Raw genomic sequence first — 27,041 nt, 5'->3', positions numbered from 1 at the left:
ATGATCAAAAAGATAAGGTGTACAAATAAGTCAACATGTCCAAAATCGTAAGTCAATTCCTTACATGAGTTATTGCCCTAAAGTGATGGTTTTTATCATTTTTTTTTGCATTTTTGCACATTATCTTGAAAATCAAAATAGATAGAAAGCTTCACAAGCAAAAATGATCAGCAAGATAAGATCTACAAAAAGATCAAAATGGCCATAAGTGTCAGTCGAAACTTTATAAGAGTTATTGCCCTCTGATGATTATAGCGCAATAAGGCAGAAACAGCACACTTTAAGTCCTGGTATTACAATTTTTCAGGACGACAAGAATAAGATGTGGTATGATTGCCAATGAAAAGACTTTCCACCAAGGACTAAAGGACAAGGCTGTGTCTATTTTAAATTCACTGACAACCAAAGTTGTGAAATTTTAGGCTTTTATAGCAATTCCTAGAAATGAATAATTATTATATGATTTTGATATTTACAAATACTGGAATAGGATTAGTGTGTTTTTTTCTTTTGGTTTACACTTCCATGGACAATTATGGTGGAACTTCTTTGGTAACCTATGATTATTTCACTGTGATCTATTCATGCACGATATGATACACATGCAGGGGATCCTGGGGTTATAAGAAAATTGTAAAAAACCAACTACAGACCTGTTATTCCTAACAAACAGGAATAATGCATTAGAGCTTGGAAAATGTACAAAATTACAATAAAATAAAATTCTGTGAAATTTCAAGAATGATCTTAGCACATTAACATCATGGCAAAGTATGGCGTCATATGAACAAATACTCTAAAGCTGAAGGTTATTCTGTCACTTGACCACTTCAATTTTGGATAATATCCCATAAAAATGGAGTTTTTGTGGTAGGTGTTATTTTATTTTAAATTCCTACATCTATGGATTTCAGCAAGACAATATGGCGACTGGCTACTTAGTTGCGATATGTCAACAGTTGATAATACGGCTAATGAAAACAATTCATTATAAAAATTTCAACTGTTTGTGTTTAGAATTATAAGGATTAAACACATTTCTCCTTGAGGCTATTGATGTGTGAACCGGGCTGCTGACTCACAAACTTTACATACTACTAGGCTGGTTTTAACGACCTTGACTGGCTAATAAGCTCTCACACAGTTCTTTGGACCTTTATTGAGTTGTGAGTTGATTGCCCCAGTTTACACATCAATAACCTTTAGAAAAAATATGTTTACTCCTATGTTTCATCTTTTCCTTCAAGTTTCAGCAATCCTTCAAATATTTTGAAGATTATTTACTGTTTGTGCCATGTATCCCTTGTATTGTGTAGAAGTTGAAACCATTACACAATTGACCAATCAATCACCATGACATCACTCAGATCTTTAGTTTTTTTAACATTAATTAAAGACTAATCATATATATATTTCATAATTTATTTCAATAATATAATATAGCATTTGTTTACATAAATAAACCCATCCAAATTTATCTATATAAACAAATAAAATAATTTTTTAAGTACATAATCTGTACAGTGTATAGTATAGAACAAATTCCTTCATAGACTTAAAAGAAAAGGATGGAATGACATTAAAAAAGTGATAAAATAATTTTATAAAATGGAAACTTGCAAATCCTAACAAATGTGATTGTTTTCTTCTATATCCATCTATACATTTTTCCTTTTGTAATGCTTTTTTGTTGTACATATAGTCTTTTTCTTCCGATTGACTTTGTTTTAAATATTGTAGTATAAAACTTTAAAAGCACTGATTTACATCAACAATTAGGAAATTTTCTTATTATCTTTACATCATGTTAGTTTATTCAGCATTTTTAGTTACCAATGTATATAACATTGTGTCTTTCAATTGTTTCAATGTCTCTTTCTAGTTGTTTCATTTCAGCTTCCATTCTTTCTTTCCTGTTTTTCTTTGGAGCGGTATCTGTGACAACAGACAGGCCCTGGTACTGGTCATGAATTTCCTCCCAGTTTGTTTTAAGGCCTTGTAGAATTGCCTGTCGTTCTTCTCCTGATAAAGATCTCATTGCCCCTCGTCTGAAATGTTCTGCTATATAGGCATCATATTCTTCCTGAGCTCTTTTCATCTCATCCTTTCTCTTTTCTAAATATTTTGGTGTTTCACCATAATCCTACAATCAGATAAACCATATTGTATGAATATTCAAACAGAACAAGTACATCTAAATTTCTTCAATGTTGTACATTATAATAGTATATGTGTCATCAACATGACCTCCAATGGGGAAGTTTTCCTAAGTGATTTAAAAAATTTGTCACAGAACCTATTTGAAATTGTTTTCTTCAATATTTAATGTCTTTTTTTAAGTCTAAGTAACAATTTTCAAAATAACTTTCATAACTGGAAGAAAAAACAAATCTATTAATTTAAGAACAAACAATAGTGTAAAATTCTCTCCTTTTTTGCAGAAGAAAACCTAAATCGTAGAATTAAGGACTAATACTGCAATAAAAATAGTTGAAAGTAAATCATCTTATAAAAGCACCATATTAAGTGTTATGGACGAAAAAAACTTATCTTTTATCCTTTTGAGGGTCATAATTACAATTATACATCAGAAAGGATAATGTAAATCTGTACTTCCACTTATAAATGTTTCTTTAAGCAGTAAAGCTGAATGAACTCTAAATATATTATATATTTAAAATTGAGGTTCAGGTGAAAATTTACCTTTCTATGTACATAAACTGGTTCCAGTCCTGATGGCTCCAGCAAGTTTTTGTCTCCTTTCTTTGTGTCAACATATACTTTTTGTGGCATTCTAGGTACAGATGTGATATTTTGGACAGCATTATTAGTGATGAAGTTCTTTGATGTTTTGAGACCCATTAATGGTTGATCTTTAGTTGTAGGTACTGGTGGTCTTTTTCTTTCCTCATCTGGATACCTAAAAGCTCTCCCTGTAATCAAAATGGGAAAACATTAATATACCTATCAGGCAAAGAAATGAAATTGGGCTGTATTTTTTATTTTTTAGAAAATTTTTGTATACAAATAAAACACAAGAATCTGATAATATAAATTTTATACAGATCTATAAATGTATTGAATCAACTAAAAAAGCACTGAAAAAAGTTGGTTGATTTCACTCAAAATTGTGATTTCTTGAAAACTTGTCTTAAGACAAAACAAAACAGTTAATCTCGATATGTAGACTGGAAAAAGTGTCAAAATGACAAAATAAGCAAAACATCATGACATCATCATGCTGCAAAATCAAAGTTTTCATGTTTTTTTTCATTCCCTTAAACTAAAATTAATTGAGCATTAAAAACAAGCCTGATGACCACATGTATTAAAATGGAAAGGTTTACAGCAAATAACATTTTATTTATTAATAAAATTCTTAGGAATTTTCAGAAATTTAATTAGAAAAAATTCCATTTGGTATAAGTTCTACACATTTTACCTAAAATTCACAATTGTCTAATTGATTGTATCTTTAGAAGTGGTACATGTATTTTGTAGAGCTGGCCTCCCTTGCAATTGACAGTGTTTTTGTCAAGGTCTTTAGCTATCTTGATTTGAGGACCTTGTAGAAACTTTGATTATGAACAGAAATGCACTTTCAAAATTTCAAATGATTAACAGATTTTTTTTTACTTCTTGCAACATTTTTAAACTTCTACAATTTTTGTTTTAAAGTAATTTACATTTTTTTATGCTATCATATAACTTAATTATGTTTCATGACCCATGACCCAATTTTTCTTAATTTGAAATAAAAGCAATCCTCTAAATTCCTTCATGATGTAGAATGTTCAAAACCAAAGGTTACTTGAATAAAAAAAAATCACAACTTACTGTCTGGGAGGACAGGTTCTTTTTCATGTTTCTTCATAAAACTTTCTGGTTGTCTCACAGGAACTTTGGCTTGGCCCATTGTCTTGTGATCATCTTTAAGTTTAACATAATCATCCTTTGCAGTATCTCTAAACTTTGAAACATGTCTATAAAAAAAAGTATATATCAATAAATCAGAAATAATATTTTCATAAAAATTGAAACATTTTACTTTTTGTCATTGTTGCATTCATATCTCTATAGTTTTTCTTTTCTTTCAGTTGTGTGGTTTAAACCATTTCCGGTCTGTGTCAAAATGCACATACTTTTTATTTACAGGACAGATATCTTAATATTAGGGTGAATAAAATCTAATGAATGAAAAGACCAAAGGCAAAGCCATGCATTTTATTAATGTTTAGATATGGGCCAATAAATTTTTTTATTTGATTTCTAAAAAGCATTAAACCAGATACTAATATATAGGTCAAATGCATTCTGTTTAACTAAATAGTTATAATGGCCTTCAACATCTAGAGCAAAAGCTCACATTTTACTGCAAGTTGAGGACAGTCCAAGCATCAATTTGAGCATAATTCATTTTTTCATCTCGGTCAGTGTGAAACAAAAGGAAGAGACAAAGATACAATAAAACTTTTATCAATTATTAAATGACACAGCCCATGTGATTGACAGATGGTTCTGGAAAAACCCTTTAATTAATGATTTAATATCACAATTTCCTTTCAATGGGTTCCTTGATATTTTAATAAAACTATTTGTATCTAATACATTTGTATCAGTATTAAAACCAAGTTTGGAAAAAACACTCAAAAAAAGTAGCCAAAAGAACATCATCATAAACCATTTGGCAGTGCTTAAATCTAAAGGGACATACATATCCCTTGTTTGCAGAAAGTGCTATGGACATATGTGTCTCTCGTTAGAATTAGACAAAGAAAAGTATTCCAAACAACCTAATTAAAAAATAATTACAAATTGTTTTACTTGAATACTACTAATAACATATATTTCAGGATCCTTAATTTTAAAAGAATTAATAATAGACAACTTTCAAAATCGTGCAATTTCCCGTTATTTTCCTGTGTCACAATGTTTTTGTTTTTACGTCACAGTAAGAACCGTTTGAGTGATGACATCATTTTCGCCGATCGACATCAGGTCAACCAGTGTTACTCATTCATAAAAAACAACTTGAGATTGGTGTACTATGATCGTGTATGTCAATTTTTTGTCATCATGACAATGTTTCTTCAAATTCTTTAAAACCAACATAGGTGAAAAATACCTTGTTGACTCCGTCGACCTTCACTATAAATTAGAAAAAACATCACAGTCAAAGTGTTAAGGATAAGGAAAAGAAAAAAGTTTGTGTCTTTATTTTCTTTACTTTAGTCTTAAGGGGATCCAGTTCATAAAGGAATAAAACCTAACCCATATCTAACCCTATAGTCCTTAACCTAAAACATAAATTAAAATGCAAAAATACCAAGCAAAATATCAGATTTTTATAGATATATTTATTAAAGCTTATTTATATATTCAGTATTATCTTGAACAATCAGATTTCAAATTAATCAATTCGCCAATAGTTCTCAATTATTTGATCATTACCTTGGTGCTTTCTCTCTTTTAATCTCTGCTTCAGGAATCAACCCATAAATTGTTGGTTCGTCGTCTCTTGTATACATCTTAATATCTCTGATTTTGTTCTATACACTGTACACACAATAAGAAAACTGATCCAGATAAATAAACTTGAGGCCGTTTCCAGGAAGTACGTCACCAAAGGCCGATAACTCCAATTAAAATATTATGTCCCCTGAAATTTATTTCCCGCTAAAACTTCAAACGTAAACATAAACCAGATTAGCCTTTGCCTTGGTAACATGAGTAAATCAAAAGACGCACAAGGTTATAAGTAACAAAATATATAACATTATGTTCACTTATTTATTATATAGGTACCAACTTTCCCTGTCAAAACCCGTCACATGTTCACTTGGTGACATCTGGGAACAGTATATCTAATATGTCAATATATATGTTCCTGGTGACATTCATAATTTTAAACTACACTCCTCTTACTTTCTAACACATTAAGCTTAGACATAGACATATATACTTATGTATATATGCCTCTGGCTTAGGAGATGACTATTTAATAATTTGGGGGGTGGGCTGAAAATAAATATGATAATGATGGCCTGTTAAGAGCTGAAAATAAATAATATCGCTAAAACAGGATCTATAATTGAATATTCTTTGCCTTTGGGCCACTGATAAAGACCCAAATTACTGTCAAAGACAATTCTAGATCGAATTCTTCTGTCTCTATAGCATATATTTTCTGATCTTTATTTGCTTTTTACAATTTTTTGTAGTAATAGCAGCAAAAGAAATTAGAAAAAAACACAAAAATAGTAAAAAGCAAATGAACATCAGGAAATATATGCTATATCTGAGCAGGAACATATATATTGACGGGACTTGACACTACATGATTGTAGTCGATTTTATCGTCGTGCCATAGTTAATAAAGTTACGATACAGAAACGGATATGTGTTAAAAACGGACTCGCTATTATCCTAATAATTTCTGATATTATCAATAAAATGTCATTCAAACTTGTTTTATAGTGATGCTAGTGTATCAAACTTGTATTCTGTCACATCAAATTTGTTAAAATCGCAAGCATTTTATCACAGAATTGTGCAGAATGCAAACCAGGTAATAAAAAAATGGCGGTCATTGCCGCGATGATTTACAAATTCCCAAACTATTATAAAACACTTCACATCAAATAAATCAAACTTATTTTGGTAATTTTATATGACAAAATATATCTACTAAATGATAAAACTAGTATTTATTTACAATTAGAGTTATGTGGTTTATTTGTTGAGCAGTTCTGATAGTTTTTCAGTCAGACGCTACCAAAATCCGTAAATCTCGGGAAGTCTCGGGGAGTCCAAGATTTTATCAATTTTATACTGAAAAGCGTATCAGATTCATTTCCCGTTAGATATACTGTTCCCAGATCTGAGACTACTATAACACTATGTGTTATAGTAGTCTCAGGCTATATAGAGACAGAAGAATTTGGTCTAAGGCAACTCAGACCACTTTTAAAGACAAAATGGACATTTGAAAGACTAATCAGACCACTTACAAATTGTGGGTGATCTCATGCCATGGCAAAACTAAAGAGTTTTAGACAAACAAGACCACTTACAAAGAAATAATGGACCCATTTGAAAGACTCCTTCGACCACTTAATTACAACTTTGAGGTAAAATGAAAAGACAAACATATATCTGCTGTATGTTTTAAATGTAAAAGTATATTTGTTGGGTAAATAGATGTTCATCTGTTTATCAATGTTTATGCCTTCTGTACTTACCTTTGAGTTTGGTGTTTTTTTATTACATCTTTTTTGATGGATCTGAGTTTTTTTTTTTTATAAATGTGAAAAAAGGGTAATTAAACATTACTTCAAACACATTGATGAAAGAATGAATATTTTATCGTAGAAGTAAACATTATGCTATAGCCATGATAGCGAAATAACATAATACATGAAACAACCATCAAAATTCCAAACACATTAACCAGTCAATATAAATTAACCTATTATCTTCCAGTTAATTAGTGATCAGCCTAATTCATCTAATTATCATGATTATGTTTATTAGTAGTAAAGAATTGAAACCCAGAAGCAGAAACTCAATCCCACTTCTGATCAAATAATTTTCTCCTGCATTCTTTAAAAATGGTCCTGCATTTGTGTAGATGTCCTATGTCAGTATGTGATGGAAAAGTTCTTCCAATGGTCTTTGAATCTGATAAGATGTGCCCTTAGATGTGGTCTGAAAACTTTCAGATTTGTTAGTCTCGCATGTTGACTGATTGGAGTTGATTTAGAATTATTCTGAGTTGTCCTGATTCCTATGATAATCCCAAATGAGATATAAATTCCTCTGCAAAAGAAAAATATTTTTTGATTTTTGGGGAACATTATATAAATCTAGTTTTGATTTATATAATGTTCCCCAAAAATCAAACATTTTTTTCTTTTAAACTACATAGTTTTATATTTCTGGAGTAAAAATAAATGAATTCAAAAGAGAAGATACTATTTCTTTCCAATGAATTGAAAGGATTTAAAACTAAAAATGTTAAAACATTATGTAATACAAATGTATATTATTTTCTGGGAAGTATGCTAATGCATGATCTGTCACGTCAGTGTGAAACTGTTGGTGAAGATTAGGAAAACATATATTCAGTGTTAAAATTTGTTTTCTAGAGTAAATAAGATTTAATACCATGTCTGACATGTTTGTACATGTCATATTTAACTTGGTTAATTACAAATAACTATATTTATATAAAGGACTGGCAAATGAAATTAGATATCTAATTAGATTTTTACTAACATGACTAATTGTAATTGAAAGAGTATTTACCATTTAAACTGACATGATTTTTGTTCTACTGATGTCACTAGTGTACATGGTGTAATTTATGAGTCATTATACATGTACTTGTACATATGCTAGCACAATTTTATAGTATGGAAATAAAAAGAAGAAAAAAGGTGCTAAAAGTTCAAATGTTTGATTTTCAAAACATTGTGAATAATTTATACTTCAGTACCTTTTTATGCCCCAAAAAATATTTACAAACTAGTTCAAAGGGTCAAATTATCTATTCTTCAACCTTATTGCTTATTGTATTTAGTTGGTTCAAAATGACCAAGTAAAGGAACATTTACTAATGAGATGGATTAATACACAATGAAATGCGATTCAATTTTGATACATGTATGGGTTAAATAAAACCATATCAAACATGTGCATGCATAATGTATACATATAAAGCAACTATGTAAACAGATACACGAGCAAACCTGATTTAAGTATTATCACTGCTCTCACATGTATCATAAGTAACAGTTCTACCATTTAACATTAGTGGGAAGTTTATTTTCTCTGTGATTCTGAGATAGAGTTAGCACTGTGATGATAGCAGTGGTAATGTTACTTGTAAAAAGAGATCAGTTAACATGGTCAAAAGAATAGTAGCTAAGGAGAAAATTACTGTCATGACTGGAGAGTGATGTGTTGAATGTTATTGGAACGGGGACCCAATTATTTCCCCCATTACTTCAATGCAATTTTATCATAATTGAGGTGCAGATTTTTTATTCCATGCATTAGACTGCAAAATTTTAACTACTTTGTCATACTAGTAGCCCCCTCCATCATGTCCATGGTTTCTTGGAGAATTCTTGAAAGGTCATGACCGTCATTTAAGAAAGCAATACTATTTTGAGTATAAATAGGGTAATTTTATTAACTTCCTGGTCAAAATCGAAAATAAAATCTGGATCATTTACTCATGCAGACAATCATCCACCCTATACATTTCAGAATCACTTAAAATTTAACAGAATTTGAAAGTTTAATGAATACCCTTTGGATATACTACAATTTAAGCAGCTTTACACAATTTTCATCTCGGTACAATATACCATTTAAAAGATGGTAGATTTTATTAAGGGACTTCATTTGTGGGTACTGGACATATCCTGTAACTGGGATCCTATTCCTATTGGTGTTTTGGCAATTTTGTATTTAAGTGTTATAATTCCAGTGACATGGTGTCCCTAAAAGAAACAGAGACTCCAGATTGTTTGTAAAGGCTGTATTGCTCATGTTATTATGCCTTTCATATAATTTTTTTTTTCTTGAATTCTTTGGTTGCACTCTGTTTGATATTTAACCATAGTTCTTAACCAACAGCATCAATTGTATTGACCAACACATACTTCGTTCTGTACTTGATTTCTCTTATTTCATTAACATTACCCAGTACCGTCTTCTGACGGATATAGGGTGTATATAACATTTTGTACAAAAAAGATACAATGAGGAGAATCCATTCAGACTATCTGAACAAATTTAAATACAACCTATCATGTCTGTAGTTTTTAAAATATCTATATTATGTTTTGTATTTACAGCTTCCAGGGCAGTGTTGGACTACTTGAATAAACAGAACAGACCCTACAGTGCCATTGATATTTGTAACAATTTACATAAGGAACATGGTAAAACTGTAAGTTTGATACAATTTGTGGGTAACTGTACTTCCAGTCGCAATTTTATTTCAAAATCATAGTTGGAAGCAATTAACACCATACAATTCAGTATAGTACTGCTGTACAATAGATGATATATTTTGTCTTGCCTGTCTTGGAACGTGGAAGGATGCCAATCCCTCAGTGGTGATGGCAATAGCTCTTTGCATACAGTTTTATATTTCAGAAGGTAAAATACTATATTTGGTGTAGGGAATAATTGTATGGTGTACAATGTTTGTCTGGAAGGGTTCACCTGATCTCTACCTTATTTCATGGATCAGTGATCAAGGTTAAGTTTTCATGGTCATATCTGTGTCACAGATACTATAACAAATAGGTCAGCTATATTTGCTGTATGGAATGATTGAAAGGTATTCATTTCTTCCTGGCAAGGTTCAACTGACCATGACCTCAGTTTCATGGTTTATTGGTCAACATTAAGTCACTTAGTCACTATCTCATACACTATTAGGAGTAGGTCAACTATATTAAGGGGTATATAGAATAATTGTAAGGTGTACATGTCCACCTGACTGGGTTCACATGAATTTGAATTAAGTTTTCTTGTTTCATTGGTCTATGTTAAGTTTTCATTATGAAGTGCATTTTTCTCAGATACTTTAAGCAATAATTACCCATAAAATTGCATTTAAGTTTGCATACTTAACCACACAATTTGAACTTCGTGACCTGCCCCACACCCATACAAAAATAATTTAAGTGCCTTCCAACACGCCATATATATTTTTCTGGAATAGCCCTAAGAGAATATGGACTAAAAAATGATATTTTAACTTAGAATGTGAACTATAGACTGATGTTTTTACTTATATTATACTATATATAGTCGCTTAAGAGTTGGGGCTATATTGTATTCAACTTGTCTGTCTGTCTGTCACACTTTTCTCTCAGCTACCAGAAAGACTTTATATTTGGTAAGCAGCTTGACTTTGATGAGTTGTAATGTGTGAACACTTTTCAGATATGTCATACAGCTGCTTCCTGTTTGCTGATACTTTAAACTTTTCTATATGTTGAATGAACTTTTGCTTTTTCGTTACATATTTCTCTAGTACATGTACTAACTATTGAACAGAATGACCCCATATTTGGTCCTCAGTCAACTGAGATGAGTTGTAACATGAAAGCACTTTTTATATCTGTCGGACACTTTTTTCCTGTTTTCCAAAGCTTTCAATTTTTAGTTGTGGTCTGCTCAACACAACAATGTGTGCATTCTTGTTTTAGGCTATTATTGAATCATTTTTCGAAATAGACAAGCATTTACACTTCTTTTTCAGGCCATAGTTAAAGCATGTGAAGTTTTAACAGAAGAAGGTAAAATAAAGGAAAAAATCAATGGTAAACAGAAATGTTACTTTGCTGACCAGGTGAGCTGATCAACACTTTGATGGTGTGTTGACTTTGCCAAAACTGTCTGAAATATCAGTTAACATGTCTACATAAAGCTCCGGTTTTGAAAATTTCACTTATCAGCTGATAAAAAAAATATATGACCAAATTATACTCTATAACAACACTTGTCTTTTTAAGCCATTTACCCACTGCTCTCTTATTTTTAGCTCACTTTTCCAAAGGAAATGTGAGCTTTTGCCATCACTTGGCGTCCGTCGTCACCTTCCGTCTTGTGTAAAATATTTAAAACATCTTCTCCTCTGAAACTACTTAACCAATTCCTACCAAACGTAAGCCGAATAATCCTTAGGGTATCTAGAATAAAGTGTGTGTTTTATTTTCTGTTTTGTCAAAAAACATGGCCGCCAAGGCTAAAAATAGAACATAGGGGTAAATCATAGATCAGGAGTAAAAAGGTTACTAGGTCAAGTTCTATCAGCCCTGAAATATTCAGATGAATATAACAACCCATTGTTGGGTTGCTGCCACTAAATTGGTAATTTTAAGGAAATTTTGCAGTTTTTGGTTATTATCTTGAATATTATTATAGATAAAGATAAACTGTAATCAGCAAAAATGTTTAGCAAAGAAAGATCTACAAATAAGTTTTTATATGACCAAAAATTGTTAATTGACCCCTTAAGGAGTTATTGCCCTTTAAGGATAATTTTACAGAATTTGTTTATCATGTTTTCTAACTTTAAAAAATCCTCTCCTCTGAAACTACTGAACCAAATTAAACAAAAATTAAGCTGAATGATTCTTAGGTTATCTAGAATAAAATATTTGTTTTATTTTCTGTTTTCTCTGAAAAAATGGCCACCATGGCTAAAAATAGAACATAGGGTGAGATGCAGTTTTTGACTTGTATCTCAAAAATTAAAGCATTTAATCAGACAAGAACTTAAAGTATTCATAAGGTCAAGGTCTACCTGCCCTGAAATTATCAGCCAAATCGGGTATCTGATTTTATGTTTTTGCCCCTGAATTGATGATTTTAAGGAAATTTTGCAGTTTTCAGTTATTATCTTGAATATTATTATAGATAAAGATAAACTGTAAACAGCAAAAATGTTCAGCAAAGTAAGATCTACAAACAAGTTTTATGTGACCAAAATTGTCAATTGACCCTTTAAGAGTTATTGCCCTTGGGCTGAATGAGTTTCAGAGTATCTAGTATAAATTTTGTATTGTATTTCCTTGTACGTCAAGAAACAGCCACTATGGCTAAAATGGAACATAGGGGTAAAATGCATTTTTTTGCTTTTGAAGAAAATATGTTAGATACAAAGAACATTTAAATGGTATTTTAAGCCATTCATTAATATATATTAAAAAGCAAAAATAATGAAAGGTTTAAACAAAAAATTACAGGTGAGCGATTCAGGCTCTTGAGAGCCTCTTGTTTCTTGGGCTTTTTTTTTTTTGCTTTCTGTAACATCTCCTCTGCTCTTGACAAGCTGTTATCCAGGGCTCTCATATTTTAAGCTCACCTGGCCCGAAGGGCCAAGTGAGCTTTTCTCATCACTTGGCAACTGGCGGTGTTAAATTTTACAAAAATCTTCTCCTCTGAAACTACTGGGACAAATTTATCCAAACTTGGGCACAATCATCATTGGGGTATCTAGTTTTAAAAATGTGTCCGATGACCCCGCCTGCCAAACAAGATGGCCCACATGCATAAAAATAGAACATAGGGGTAAAATGCAAGTCTTGTCTATTATTTTGAAAACTGTTATAAATAGTGAAAATCTGACAGGGCAAAAATGTTCTGAATGTTGAGCTCTACCAATTGTTTATATATGTCAAAACTGTCAGAAGACTTCTTATAGGAGTTATTGCCCTTAAATTACAAATTTTACCATTTTTTTTATTTTTGCCTACTATCTTGAAAACTATAATAGATAGGGAGAAACTTCAAATTGCAAAAATGATCAGCAAAACAAGTTCTACAAATAAGTTAATATGGTCGAAATGGTCAGTCGACTCCATATTAGAGTTATTGCCCTTTGATGATAATTTTTACCAATTTTTTGCGTTTTTGCCTTACATGATGTATATCTTAAAAATTATAATAGATAGATAAAACTTAAATAAGTAAAAATGATCAGCAAGACAAGATGAACAATTTAGACTAGTGGAGGAAATCGTCCGACAACTCCTTATTGGAGTTATTGCCCTTTAAAGACTATTGTAACCATTTTTTTGTGTTTTGCCTTGTGTGATAGAAATTATAACAGATGAATAGACACTTTAAATCATCAGCAAGGCAAGATCTACTAGCAAGTCAAATTTTGCCGATATAGTTAGTAGACTGTCACTCTTTATAGGAGTGATTGCCCTTAAATGAGGATTTTTTTACCCTCTTTCGTCTTTTAAGCAAAAACTAAAGGAAATAGAGAGAAACTAAACAGACTAAATGATCAGCAATCCAAGATCAACAAAACAGATTTTTGTCATGAATTTTATTCTCCTCTACAATGTTGGAAAGTGTCCTTTGTTGAATATGCACATAGACCAATGTGAGCGACACAGGCTCTTAAGAGCCGCTAGTTTTCTCAGGCTGCCTGTTTTTTTTTGTTTGTTTTTTTCTATTGCTTGCCCTCTCCATGAATATGACTGATTGAAATCTCAATTGTTGCCACTTAAATGAAAATTTCTCTGTAAACTCTGCATTAATTTCAAGGATATGCTTAAAATATACTAGATTTCTATAGATTTGTAGCAAAAACAAGATATTTTAAAACTACTATGTATGGTAAGATGTGATGCTTTATTTGTGGTATGTATATTTAAATTGAAGCTGTAAATAGCCATAGTAATAAACAATCATGTAGTTGATTTCATTTATGGTATCCTGCATATGCTAACACTTTTCTTAACCCCTCCGCCCCCAATCCCGCCTGTAGTCGTGATTGCAACCACCATTCTTTGATGGCCCGTATGACCCTCCATACTTTTTTAAAACAGCCCCAGCTGAACTGTTTTGACAGCCGGGAGTTCTGTCATGTAGTTCATGGTCCATAAACTCTTCCCAGATGTGTGTTTATGAAAATATGACAACTGTAACGGCCTTTTTAGAGTTCAAAACCAGAAAAAGGTGAAAAGTAGCCAAAATCAGGTGGGGGTGGGAGTCTTTTGATGGTCAACACGTTACTAGTATGGGCTGTAGGTGTTAACTATTATCATAAATGCATGCATAGGAAGTACACAAACACAAGGAGGTATAATTGGCCAAAAGAAATCTGATCTGTAAAATCTAGGTCACTGTTTTGTCAGAAATCTGTAAAAACGAATATTTAGGCAGACCTGCCTTGCCAATAATTCCCCAGCAAGGCACTCAAGTCACATTTACATCCAGTCAGTATGGATGGACTGCTGTAACTATAAGGTTATAATTGAATGACAAAGAAACACAGTTTGGTCAATGTTCACCTCTCAAGGTCGTATTGAAATCGAAAAATAGACATGAAAATGACGATTTTTCAGAAGGGGTGGGTTCCACCCACCAGAAAATAAACCATCTCCCTCCACCCATGCCGTCTGCCACCGTTTTGTCAGAAATCTGTAAAAACGGACATTTAGACAGACCTGCCTTGCCAATAATAATTCCCCAGCAAGGCACTCAAGTCACATTTACTTCCAGTCAGTATGGATGGACTGCTGTAACTATAAGGTTATAATTAAATGACAAAGAAACACAGTTTGGTCAATGTTCACCTCTCAAGGTCGTATTATAATTGAAAAATAAACTGAAAATGACGATTTTTCAGTAGGGGTTTGGTTCAAACCCACCAGAAAATATATTACCTCCCACCCACCCCCACCCCGAATGTTATTTTTTATGCAAAAATAATAAATGAAAAAATCATACGGCAGACAGCATTATTCAACAACCACTGAATTCACTGTAAAAAAACTGTGGCAAGGGTTTGATTCACTTTCAGCACAATGCACAAAAACAACTTACAAAAAGACAAAAGATATAAGTACAGATCAAAGAATACTCAGTTTCCGAAAGCTTATTCAAATAGAAATAAGGAGATGTGGTATGATTGCTAATGAGACAGCTGTCCACCACAGTCCAAGTGATGTGGATGTAAGTAACTTAATATAAGTGTAAAGCCTTTGACAATGAGCGAAACTCATACCATATAGTCCTGCTATGAAATGGTCCCAACATAACAAAATGTGAAACAATTCAAAGGAGAAAACCATGTCAAATACAACTAACAAATGAATTATGTTTTCCCTGACTGAAATATCAATCAGTAAACTTCCAACAAATTGAATATTAAGATGTCATTGACAATTTGAAAAAGCACGACCTTGTGCAATGCCAAAACCATGAGTTCAACATTTTTTGTATGGGTTACAAAAGTTGAGTTGATTATATTAAATTGTACGACGATCATTCATATTAGATTTAATATTTTAACCTCGTACATATTTATATGCTTTAAATTTCTCTGTGCAAAAAAGGTTAAGACATTTAGCAATTTATTTACCTTTAACTTGAGAGAAGTTTAATTCTATAGTTTACATTTAGACATTTTGATTTTGTGACATAGTCACAGTTTCCAGAAGTGGATGACAGTGAGATAAAAGAAATGGATGTTAAAATCATCAAATTATCTGAACTTGTACAGAGTAAACAAGAAGAAAACAAAAAACTTGAGACAGGTAAGAATGACAGAATGATTGATAAAGATTTAAAGCTATGTTGGGGCAAGAATAAATTTAATAAAATTGCATAATTGAAAGTAGGATGAAAGACCAATATCATAGATAAAAATGTTGTTTAAAACAATTTTACTGTTCACATGTAACAGAAAACAATAGTAAACTAACTTTTCATACATGAATCTAATATTTTATTATTTCAAAAATGCAAGATTTTTTTTTAATAAGGAACTTTTAAAGATATCCAATTTGAATTATGTGAGGGTGTGGAATATGTTATCTTGCTCTCTAAATGTTCTTTCATTTTGTTACCATTTAACAGTGATAACCTGGATAAGCTGCCAGAGTAGGCAATACATTGTACAATCAATAAAATTTGAGTATAATAAAAAAAAATTCTTCTTTTGACAGAGCTGAGAAGTTTGAATAGTTCTATTTCTACAGAAGACGCACAGAAAGAACTTCATTCACTCAATGAAGAAGTAATATTTTTACTTTAAAGGATCTGAATCAGTCTAGCAAAGAAAGCAAATTGGAGATATAAATCAAAGTACTGAAGTACTGAACATCGGATGACCACAAGTTCTTGAGGATGGTCAAAAGCACTTGTCTCAGAAAAAAACAACATATCTCTTTACCTAAAACTGAGGTTTATGTAATGAGATATATTTTTTTCTGAGACAAGTTCGTGCGTGGATGATGAATAAATGACAGGAAATTCAACTTCACCGTAATAACTATTATATTGTAGTGATACAAATCAGTATACACTGAGTTGTTGTTTATATTATATTAAAATAACAGTTACATATATATATGATTTGAATCCATTTGTATATCATTCTATTCTACTATTCTAAAAATAGTGCAATGCAAGTGCATGGTGGACACTTTTCTGTAAAAATTCGATTTTTCTAAGATTGGATACGAGTAGGCATTCATATTTTCCCGCAAAATCAATTACAGAGTTACCGGTCCTTGACGGTATTTTCACAAAACGTTCTTTGAGATATTCTTCCGCATGCTTTAACACAATTTTTCGGTACGTGTGCATTGATATTATCAATGATTTTTTACTTATATATATATATCTAACTACAAAACATTTTCATATTATTAATTTATGTTGTAAACAAAAATATTTTTATCAGTATTCATTGAAGAGATGTATTTATATCAAACGATAAGGAATGTTATTTTGCACTCGTTTATGTGCGCGTATTTATCATGTTCATAGATCGGTTACAAACCCAAAACTAATTTACATAATGGAAATCTAGGCGATAGCAATACATCGGGATGACCTCAAGGTCATCGCGATGTAAAAATTGGAAGTTTGAAAACGGCATGGAGACAAAAGTTTAAGGGGAACCATGTAGAATGCCTCAAGCAGTGTGTTTGCTTTGTTCGACAAGGGGTGGGGGCTTTGAAACAAATATAAAAGAATTGACGTAGACAGAAGTTTAGAATTCTTTTTTTTTTTGAGATTTGTTAGTACAGAATCATATATTTCAAAGCAGGTACTGGCCAATTATCAATTTCTCTAAATCAATTGCAGATGTCCTCAGTACTCAGTTTTTATGATCACAGATTCTGAGACTTTTGGATAAAAATTCATTTTGAGAGACCCATATCTATATATTTTTATTATAAAAATGAATTCATGTTATAGTATGAGGCTTATTGACAGCTTGCCAACAAACTTCTTGGTTTTAAAGTTATTTTACCTTGAAATGTAATATGGGCAAGGGACAGCAGATTTCGTTTCTTATGGGATGAGGCATTTATTAGAAAAAAAGCTGTAAGTCTGCAAGTCTATCTTAAACTCTGTTCTACAGGGAAAAAAACTAAATTTAACGTCAAAATATGAATAATGTTTTTGCATTTTTTAGCTCATCTATGTGAGCTTTTGTCATCAGTTGGCAACAGTCTCCATCATCCATCTGTCCTTCATCATAAACTGTTAAAAAAATCTTCTCTGAAACTACTAGGCCAAATGTTTCCCAGTTTTACCTGGATGTTACTTCAGGGTTTTTACTTTGAAAATTGTATCCAGGGAGTTGATCCATCATAAACACGACAACTGTTGCTAAAAATAGAAGATAGGGATAAAAAGCATATTTGGCTTATATCTAAAAAAATTAAAGCAGATAGAGCAAATCTGACATGGAAAAAATGATCATCAGATCAAATTCTATCACATACAGAATTTTCAGGAAAATCGGACCACCTGTTTTGGAGTTATTGCCCCTGAAATGTCAATTTCTAGTAAACTCAAATTTTTGGCTTTTATCTCAAAAACTTAGGCAGTTAAAGCAAATCTAACATGGGGTTGAATTAATTATCAGGTCAAGGTCTATCTCCTGCGAAACTTTCTGAAAAATCAGTCAACCCATTTTAAAGTAATTGCCCCTGAAATGTCAATTTTTTGCAAATTTCACAGTTTTTGGTTACTACCTTTGATAGTTTAAACAAAAGAGTGCAGTGAAGTGATCATTTTTTTTAGATCCTATCAAGTCAATGTCACTCAATTAAGAAAATATTTTATTTTTAAAAATTACATAGGTTGATACATGGTGTATGAATCTGTTATAAAAATAGGTTCAACTACTGAATTTAAATACTGGATGAAATACAAACTTTTAAGTATTAAAAGAAAAGCATGGTAAAATGTAAATTGATACTGTTTCAATCTGGTCACATTCAACAGGAATGTATGTTATAGAAATTGTGTTGTTGTTTCCATTGCAGTGTAAAAACTGTAAAGAAAAGTTAGCTAGCCTAAAAGGAGGAGCTGTACAGATATCTCCTGCAGAAAAAGACAGGGTAATAGATAATGAATTAAGATTATGCAAATCATCATGATTATTAAACATCAGAACAAACTTGCACCAAGAATTACAATCAACTTGTCATAGAGATTCAAACACACAGAATACAGTAGGCTTGATTGCTAAAATTGACAAAGGCACCTAATATTGTCACGTTACCATTAACTCATTTAAATGGATCATTGAAAAATGTTAAGTTTATGTGACACTAGTGGTAAAACCTTAATATCAAAAACATTCAACATAAATTCCATCATAATCCATAAAACACGTGAAACATTTCAGCATGTTCACTCTTTTTTGAGAGTTAATATGTTTAATAGGACAACTATATTTGCATATAGAATCATTGCAAGGTATAGATGTCTGTCATTTCCTTGATAATTGATCTGTTAAGTTTTTGTGGTCAGGTCTGTTTCTAAGATGCTATTAGCAATAGGTCAATTATATTTGGTGTATGATTGTAAGCTGTACATCATAGTCTGGTAGAGTTCATATGAACTTGACATTATTTTCGTGGTTCAATGTTCAATATTTTTTTCTGGATAACTCCATTTCTCAGTTTTTTGTTGAAATAGATTTTGGAAATGAGCATTTCCCCTATTTTAAGCCTTCAATTACATGTCCTACAAAAGTACAACAGGCAATGCCGATAAAACAGCACTCTACAACTTTTAATTTATCATTTGTATTGAAAGAAATTTCATTTTACATTGTAGATATATAAAATGAGAGAGAAGTTTGTTAAAGAATGGAGGAAGAGAAAAAGAATGGTAAAATAACTTAATTTGTGCCCAAAGAAATTGCAGTTAAATATTGTAATAGTTTTTTTTCCTTTTGTAAATCTCTTATGGACTTCATATCACCTAACTTGTCTTTCATTAACAATTTTTCTCAACAAATGCATGCAAATACTGCTTTAACATGAGCACTAATCCACTGAAAAGAATAATCCTTTGCAATTACAGAACTTGTTTGAATATTTGAAACTGTTCTATATAGTTTTGGTAACCTTTGCCTTAACTATTCAATGCCTCATCATTATGAGAAGGAAAATATTTCCTAGCAATCTATAAACATTAACAAATTAGATTATGTGGTTCTTCAAATTGGTGATGACCCCAAGATTTATAATATGAAAATAACACTTCATAAATTTGGTGTACATGAAACACTTTTCACTTTGTAACTTGGAACATTGACAACATTGTTTTCAATATAATTTTCTTTGACAGACAAATGATGTATTAGGTGCGATACTGGAAGGATATCCCAAAACAAAGAAACAGTTATATGTAAGTATTAAATCTCTGAAAAAAAGGTGGCTGAAGATACAAACAACAGTGGTGGATCCAGGGGGGGGGGGGGTTCCGGGGGTTGGAACCCCCTTTTTTTTTATATCAATGCATTTAGATGGGAACATATAGTTGGAACCCCCCCTTTATCCTGGGTTAGGAACCCCCCTTTTATAAATGGCTGGATCCGCCCCTGAACAACAATCCACAAAATACTACACAGAAAAAGACAGATTGAGCAAACCCCTACCAAAAACCATGGGGGAACTCAGGTGCTAAGGAGCTGTACAAAGTTTCTTCTCCACTAGTGGCACCCATTGTGGTACTCACATTTGGTTATGTCATTAAGGAGAAGGACAGTATTGTGGCTATTACAAGTGGAACATATATGTGTTCATGTTCAATAACAGTCAACCAAATCATGGTGGAGTCTCTAAACCTTTTGAAGATATTACTAACAAATTCATCATCAAGAGCTCTTTGATTCAATAGCTTCCCAGAATGGAGCATCCTTCTATCGAGAAATCGTGATAGGAAATGAAATCCCTAAAATATTGTATCAACTAGGACATACACCACTTATTGCAAAAAATATTTATTGAAAACTCATATTTCTAGAGTTGTCTAAACCTTTTCTTTATGCCTGCAGTTATTGATTTGATTTTTTGGTACTTTAAATTATAAAAAATAGGCTGAACATACCAAGGAAACAGTAAAAACATACAAGTCAAACAGAAACTGACAAGGCCATGAAAAAAATAAAAGAAGACAAAATGACAAAATTCCACAACTACATATAAAACAAATGACTGAGCAACACAGACACCACCAAAAACTGGGACAGATATTAGGTGATCCAGAAGGTTGAGTGTATACGAGTTCATATGTACAGTCAGAGTTGTGTGTTGGTTTGTATGAACTATTGTCCTGTCCAATATTGTTGGTAGTTGGTTGGTGTGATCTATTGTCCTGTCCAATATTGTTGGTAGTTGGGTGTTGGTTGGTGTGATCTATTGTCCTGTCCAATATTGTTGGTAGAGGGGTGTTGATTGGTGTGATCTATTGTCCTGTCCAATATTGTTGGTAGTTGGGTGTTGATTGGTGTGATCTATTGTCCTGTCTAATCTTGTTGGTAGTTGGGTGTTGATTGGTGTGATCTGTTGTCCTGTCTAATATTGTTGGTAGTTGGGTGTTGATTGGGGTGATCTATTGTCCTATCCAACTTTTTTGGTGATTCCTGTTATCCTTTTTATGTATAACAGACTTTTGGCAGAATTACATTCCACGGACTTTGAAAATTTCATGAACATTGTACCTGTCCAGACTTTTTGGGGTAAAAATGCCTGCATATCTTTGGTTTGGTTTTTGATACATAAGTGAATTAATTATCAATTTTGTGTTTCCTTCCATTTGACTGACTTTTAGCAAGGCTCCAGTCTGGGAAATTTTTGCCGTACCAAAACATTTAGTGTTTGTCTGATTCTAGGAATCATTAGTTCACATAGCATATTAAGAAGATGAGGGATAAGCATCAGCAACCCAATGACACAAATAATCATAGACATTTGGAGATCAGCATGTGTCTTCTATTTGTCAAGCTCTAAATCTTCCATAATCTAAAAATGAGAGTTTTAACAGAGAGTATCTAAATATCTATTTCGCTAAAATGTAAAAATACCATTAAAATATTTTTTCATGAGCTGATTGAAGTTTTTAATGCCAAGTGTTATTAATTACTAGTAAAAGTGTTGTAGTTTGTGATAACTGGTTGGCTATCTTCCACAATATGCTTTTGATATATACTGCTGGATAATAAGCATCCATCAATCAATCAATATATTTAAGTACTGTTCCAGCTAAGAGTCAGGCAGAGCATGGTACATTGATATCACAAAATTGCATCTTAAGTTTTCTTTTTATAACACCTTACCCATATTATTATTTTTCATTGTTCAAATCTTTTTAATTTTTCACCGTTTCCATGGTAACGCAAGATAAGGTAATACTGCTTGAAAGGTCATTGAAAACATCAAAATTCACTAATTTGACTATATTTTTAATGCAAAATAATCACATCCAGTTAAGAAATGGCAAAAACAACTAAAGTATATGTTAAAAAGTTACATTTAAGAATGCATTTCTATACATGAACATCTCCTATCTTACTTTCTATGTTAACACTAATGTTTTCTGTTGAACATATAATCAGAGAAAGCGAAATTGTCCAAAAAGGCTGTTTTTTGACATTTTTGAACAATGGCTTAAAAAAAAAACACATTCACAGGAACATTTCATTTATTGATATTAAAACCAATGCTGTTTTTGAATATTTTGATGAAAAAAAAAAATCGTGTTTTTTTATTTTTTGCCGGAAAAAAGTTTATCAAAATAACTTCAAATTTCACGGCACAACAGATAACCATTTTGACCCTTGAAATTGACAATTAAAAAAAATATTTACTTAAGTAAACTGAATCAAAACATTTGTCAATCAAATACTTCAGTTATCAATTCTGTTCATTGTTTTCAACTTTTGATGACCTTGACCTTAATATAATGACCTTCAACAAATTGCCTTACTGCTAAAATTTCAGAAAAAAAGGGGATCATCGGAACCCTTTTTTGCTATTTCACAATACAATGCTTCATATAATGAAGACCAGCAAAATAACATGAACTTGGTTAGAATTATAAGTTAATGGCAACATAAACAATCAGTTGTCTACATGGGTGCGAGTATTTAAAAGATTAAAAACTAGAGGCCCACAGCCTAAATAGCTCAAACTGGAGGCAAAAAATTTCAAAAATCACTTTTTAAAAAATTCACAATTCATATGCCATAATCCAAAAGATAGTCAGATTGTTATGATATATTGAGGGTGTGTAGTTTTCATCCTTATTTATTTAATCTAACTACACCTTGCATCAAGCTACAATATATATATGTATCTAAAGCTTTAGAGGAAAAGTAAAATTGGAAATAAAATGCTCCACTGGGCACAGCTTGATACTACTGCAAAGGTCGAACCCTGAACAGTTGGGGCAAGTATGGACACAACATTCAAGCTTGATACAGCACTGAATTTGGATTGTGATTAAATATTTGACACAGCATAGGTTTCTGACACAGAATGAATGTGGTCTAAGAACTTTAAAAAAATTAATTTACCTATTCAAACCATATCATCATTATTTGCTTTTATATATAAATCAGAAATAACCAATTTAAAATGGAAAATTTTAAAGAATAAAAAAGGAAAAAAAAATCCCCCCCCCCCCAAATTTTTTGAACCTTATGATTCATCAACCCCAAACTCAATCCCAGCCTTCCCTTTGTGGTATGGTACCTTGCAGTACAATTTCAGAGAGATCCATACACTTGAACACAAGTTATTGTCTGGAAACTAGAAAAATGCTTGTTTTTTTTGCCCCCATATTCCTAAACGTTTAGGGCAATTACCCACAAACTCAAACCCAGCTTTCCCTTTGTGATATGGAACCTTGTAGTACAATGTCAGAGAGATCCATATACTAATACACAAGTTATGTCTGGAAGTTACAAAAATGCTTATTTTTGACCCCTAATTCCTGAACTGTTGGTACCATAACCCCCAAAATCAATCCCAACCTTCCTTTTGTGGTATTTAACCTTATGGTAAAATTTCATAGATATCCATTCACTTATATAAAGTTAGAGTGAGAAAACCAATGTGTCTATCAAAAAACAGTTATCCAACAATTTAAGTTTGTTTAGCTGAGTTGAACTTATAGACAGACAGACAGAATATTTTATTATAGTGTCACATACCAATATAAAACAATGTCATACATCATAATAAAAGTATATATAAGTTTATATGCATGGATTTTCTTGTCATATTTTATACGCCCCTTTACGAGACTTATTATGATATACCGTTGCCCATCTGTCCGTTGTCAACATATCGGACAATTACTCAAAAACGCTTTAACCAATTTGCATGAAACTTTGGTGAATTGTTTATATCTATTGATGTGAGCTGCCTTTCAATTTTTATAAATTTTAGATTATATGCTACCGAGTTATGGGGTTTTATTCTTTAAAAATGGGAATTTTCCAGTTTTCGGACAATAACTAAAAATGATTTGAACAGATTTCGTGAAACTTTGGTGAAATGTTTATATCTATGGACATAAGCTCCCTTTCGATTTTTATAAATTTTAGATTTTACGTTTCTTAGTTATTGGATTTTATTTATAAAAAAGGGGGGATTTTCCAGTTTTCGGACATTAACTCAAAAGTGCTTTGAGCAGTTTTCATGAAACTTTATATTTATAAAAATAACCTCCTGTTAGTTTTTTTATAAATTTCTGATATGACATTGAGGAGTTATGGAACTTTTTTCTTTGAAAATGCAATGGGCGTATGATGCGCTCATGGCGCAGCTGTTTATTAGGTTATTTCAACTGGATTATAGTTTTCAAGACTGAATTTCAGAGTACAAATGTACTTATAAGTTATATGTATAATGTTTAAACCTGTAAAATTATATAAAGGATGAAAAAAGTATAACTATTTGTGAGATAATTTTATCACAATAATTGGTATTTAAGAGGTCACTGACTACCTTATTCCCCATCTACTTCTAGATCTTGCATGCTACAGTAAAAAAATATAAAAGAAATGTGACAATCCTTACAGATGCCTGATGGAAATTTTTGTTTATATATAATTTTCATGTATATAATAGCATATGGTAGAATTTTAATCTTCGGAGATATTATGTTATGGTTGATATTATTAAATTTTCTAGGAAGACGTTGGAATAGAGACAGATGAAGATTTACATGTGACGGTTCCTGAAATTTGATATTATTTTAACTTATTTTATTGTTAAATTCTTAAAAATTCCTTGAAAGAATTGAGTGCAAAGGAGTAGGTGTGGTAATGGCCCTATTTGTCCCCAAATATTTAATGAACTTGGGAGAAAATGAATTTAAACAATTTTTGACTAGCTTTTCTTATAGTATGTGAACATTTAAGATTGACAAAAGCTGACGTATTTCAACAGCACAGGCATTGAAAAGAATAATCACATGGTACCATTGATCGATTGATTGTTGTTGTTAACACCACTCTCAGTTTTGGCTTTGTCATGGTGGTAATTTTTTTTATCAAGGAAACTGGAGAGAACCACCAATCTTTTGACAAAATGCACAGAATTAAAAAAAATATTGACATCAGGTTATTTGTTATAACAATCATTATGTTTAAGGATCTATTTGTTGAAGCATTTACTATATCTGTTTCAAAAAAACCTATGAAAATTGGCCTGTTTTGATTGTAACTGTAACTAGAATACATGTCCTAATCTTCCTCATGTAAAGGAGTACCTCAAATGGTGAGTAATACACCACCATAAATAAAAATATATGTATTCTTAAGTTAAAATTGTTACAAATCATTCGCCATTAACTATTATTACAAACTAAGAACAATAGGAAAATGCAGGCTCAATGGTTGAATTTATATACTAACATACAAAATAGATCTGTATAGTGTTGCAAAACTATCACCAACTATTAATTTTGATGGAAAACAACTGATCATATGACATCAAGTTAAACAGACAATAAGTATACTTGGTATAGTGTTGTGTAAACCACACATACTGCAGGATCAACCAGTAATCAATGGTATCAGCAGTGTAAAGCAAGAAAACCTTTGCTACTATTGTATTGTGATAGTAGATTGTAGTGATAGGAACTGTAGATCATCAGTATATTGTTGTGTAACTCATGCGTTGAAAGGTTGAATTGTGAAATTTATCCTTATAGTTTTGAAGTGGTAAAAAGAATGCTAATGCATAAATTTTCGAACAAAAAGACCTGTTTCTTGCCTTTATTACATCTAGTCATTATCTTAAATATGATTCATTGTGATAATGGCAATTAAACCTTAATTCAAAAATTAAGATAAAAACAGAAGCCATACAGGGCCAATATCAAGCTTACTCCTTTCATAGATAGAAAAAATATATTGCATAAAAATATTATTGCAAACAGTTATTTGTTACAAATGGTCAAACTTGATATTAAAGTTATGAAACATTGTTAGTTAAAACTCACCAAAGATACCAGGCTAAAATGCACAGGAATTACAGTGGAATTCATAATGTTAGGCCTCATCAATTTATCATTGTTTTTTTTTTTATTAGATCTATTTCTCAATAATTATTATAAACCATGATACAGCAGTTGAATTTTCAAATACAGTTTCTTATTTTGATGTTTAAGTGCCAGTCTGCCTAAGAATCAGGCAGTGATGAAAACCATGATTTGATTTTTATTCAAATTGCCTGATTCTATAAACAAAGACAGGCATTTAATAAGACAGGTATAAAGTTATTGCAAGAGTGGAATCATTTCAAATTTGAGTTTTCAAGTGAAAAAGAGGGCTTATTATTTGTATTACAAAACGTGTGTTAAATAATCAGACAGGAACAAACATAAGTAAGAATAAACAGATTGGTATGGTTGTGAAGAATGACATGATTCTTTTTACAGTAGATAACATTATTTCTTTTGAAGTTAACCTTTTAATAACTGACTGCACAAACAATTTTACATAACCATACTAATGTCAATTTACTTGTAGCACTCTATAAATCCGTACTTGTTCCATAGTTTAATTTTATGGAAACTTATAAGACCTTTTTGTTACCATGCTTACCCCCTATTTGGCCATTACTCTTTTGTTTGTTTTGTTGTACACTTGAAATAAGGGTTTTAAATCTGAAATGTTAACATCTTGATATAAAATGATGAAGGCTTTCTTCTAATTCATATAT

At 31.5% G+C, this 27,041-nt stretch overlaps 2 protein-coding genes across 2 annotated transcripts; one reads left to right on the top strand and one right to left on the bottom strand.

Annotated features, from left to right (window-relative positions):
* Positions 1-1,408: 1,408 nt before the first annotated feature.
* Positions 1,409-5,633, bottom strand: LOC127730395 (enkurin-like). The gene is made up of 4 exons (XM_052238776.1): positions 5,452-5,633; positions 3,838-3,983; positions 2,704-2,933; positions 1,409-2,143 (listed from the first exon to the last, which is right to left on the bottom strand). The coding sequence occupies exons 1-4, from the start codon at positions 5,526-5,528 to the stop codon at positions 1,826-1,828; spliced, it is 771 nt and encodes a 256-aa protein (XP_052094736.1). The 5' UTR covers positions 5,529-5,633; the 3' UTR covers positions 1,409-1,825.
* Positions 5,624-26,970, top strand: LOC127730398 (homologous-pairing protein 2 homolog). The gene is made up of 9 exons (XM_052238779.1): positions 5,624-5,751; positions 9,867-9,961; positions 11,288-11,377; positions 15,974-16,085; positions 16,497-16,567; positions 18,837-18,911; positions 19,636-19,689; positions 20,152-20,211; positions 25,005-26,970. Exons 1-9 carry the CDS (start codon positions 5,727-5,729, stop codon positions 25,059-25,061), a joined length of 639 nt encoding a protein of 212 aa, XP_052094739.1. The 5' UTR covers positions 5,624-5,726; the 3' UTR covers positions 25,062-26,970.
* The last annotated feature ends 71 nt before the right edge of the window (positions 26,971-27,041 follow it).

The sequence above is a fragment of the Mytilus californianus genome, unplaced genomic scaffold (assembly GCF_021869535.1).
Source record: "Mytilus californianus isolate M0D057914Y unplaced genomic scaffold, xbMytCali1.0.p SCAF_2, whole genome shotgun sequence".
In the NCBI taxonomy this organism is placed as follows: Eukaryota; Metazoa; Mollusca; class Bivalvia; order Mytilida; family Mytilidae; genus Mytilus; species Mytilus californianus.
This window is presented reverse-complemented; position numbering and strand designations above follow the sequence as displayed.

Coding starts and splice junctions, on each gene's coding strand:
- LOC127730395 (XM_052238776.1), bottom strand. CDS start 5,528: ATGTATACAAGAGACGACGAACCAACAATTTATGGGTTGATTCCTGAA. Junction 3,984..5,451: donor AAAAGAGAGAAAGCACCAAG/GTAATGATCAAA, acceptor TTTTTTTTATAG/ACATGTTTCAAAGTTTAGAG. Junction 2,934..3,837: donor AGAACCTGTCCTCCCAGACA/GTAAGTTGTGAT, acceptor TTTTGATTACAG/GGAGAGCTTTTAGGTATCCA.
- LOC127730398 (XM_052238779.1), top strand. CDS start 5,727: ATGAGTAAATCAAAAGACGCACAAG. Junction 11,378..15,973: donor AATGTTACTTTGCTGACCAG/GTGAGCTGATCA, acceptor TTTGTGACATAG/TCACAGTTTCCAGAAGTGGA. Junction 18,912..19,635: donor CTCCTGCAGAAAAAGACAGG/GTAATAGATAAT, acceptor TTTACATTGTAG/ATATATAAAATGAGAGAGAA.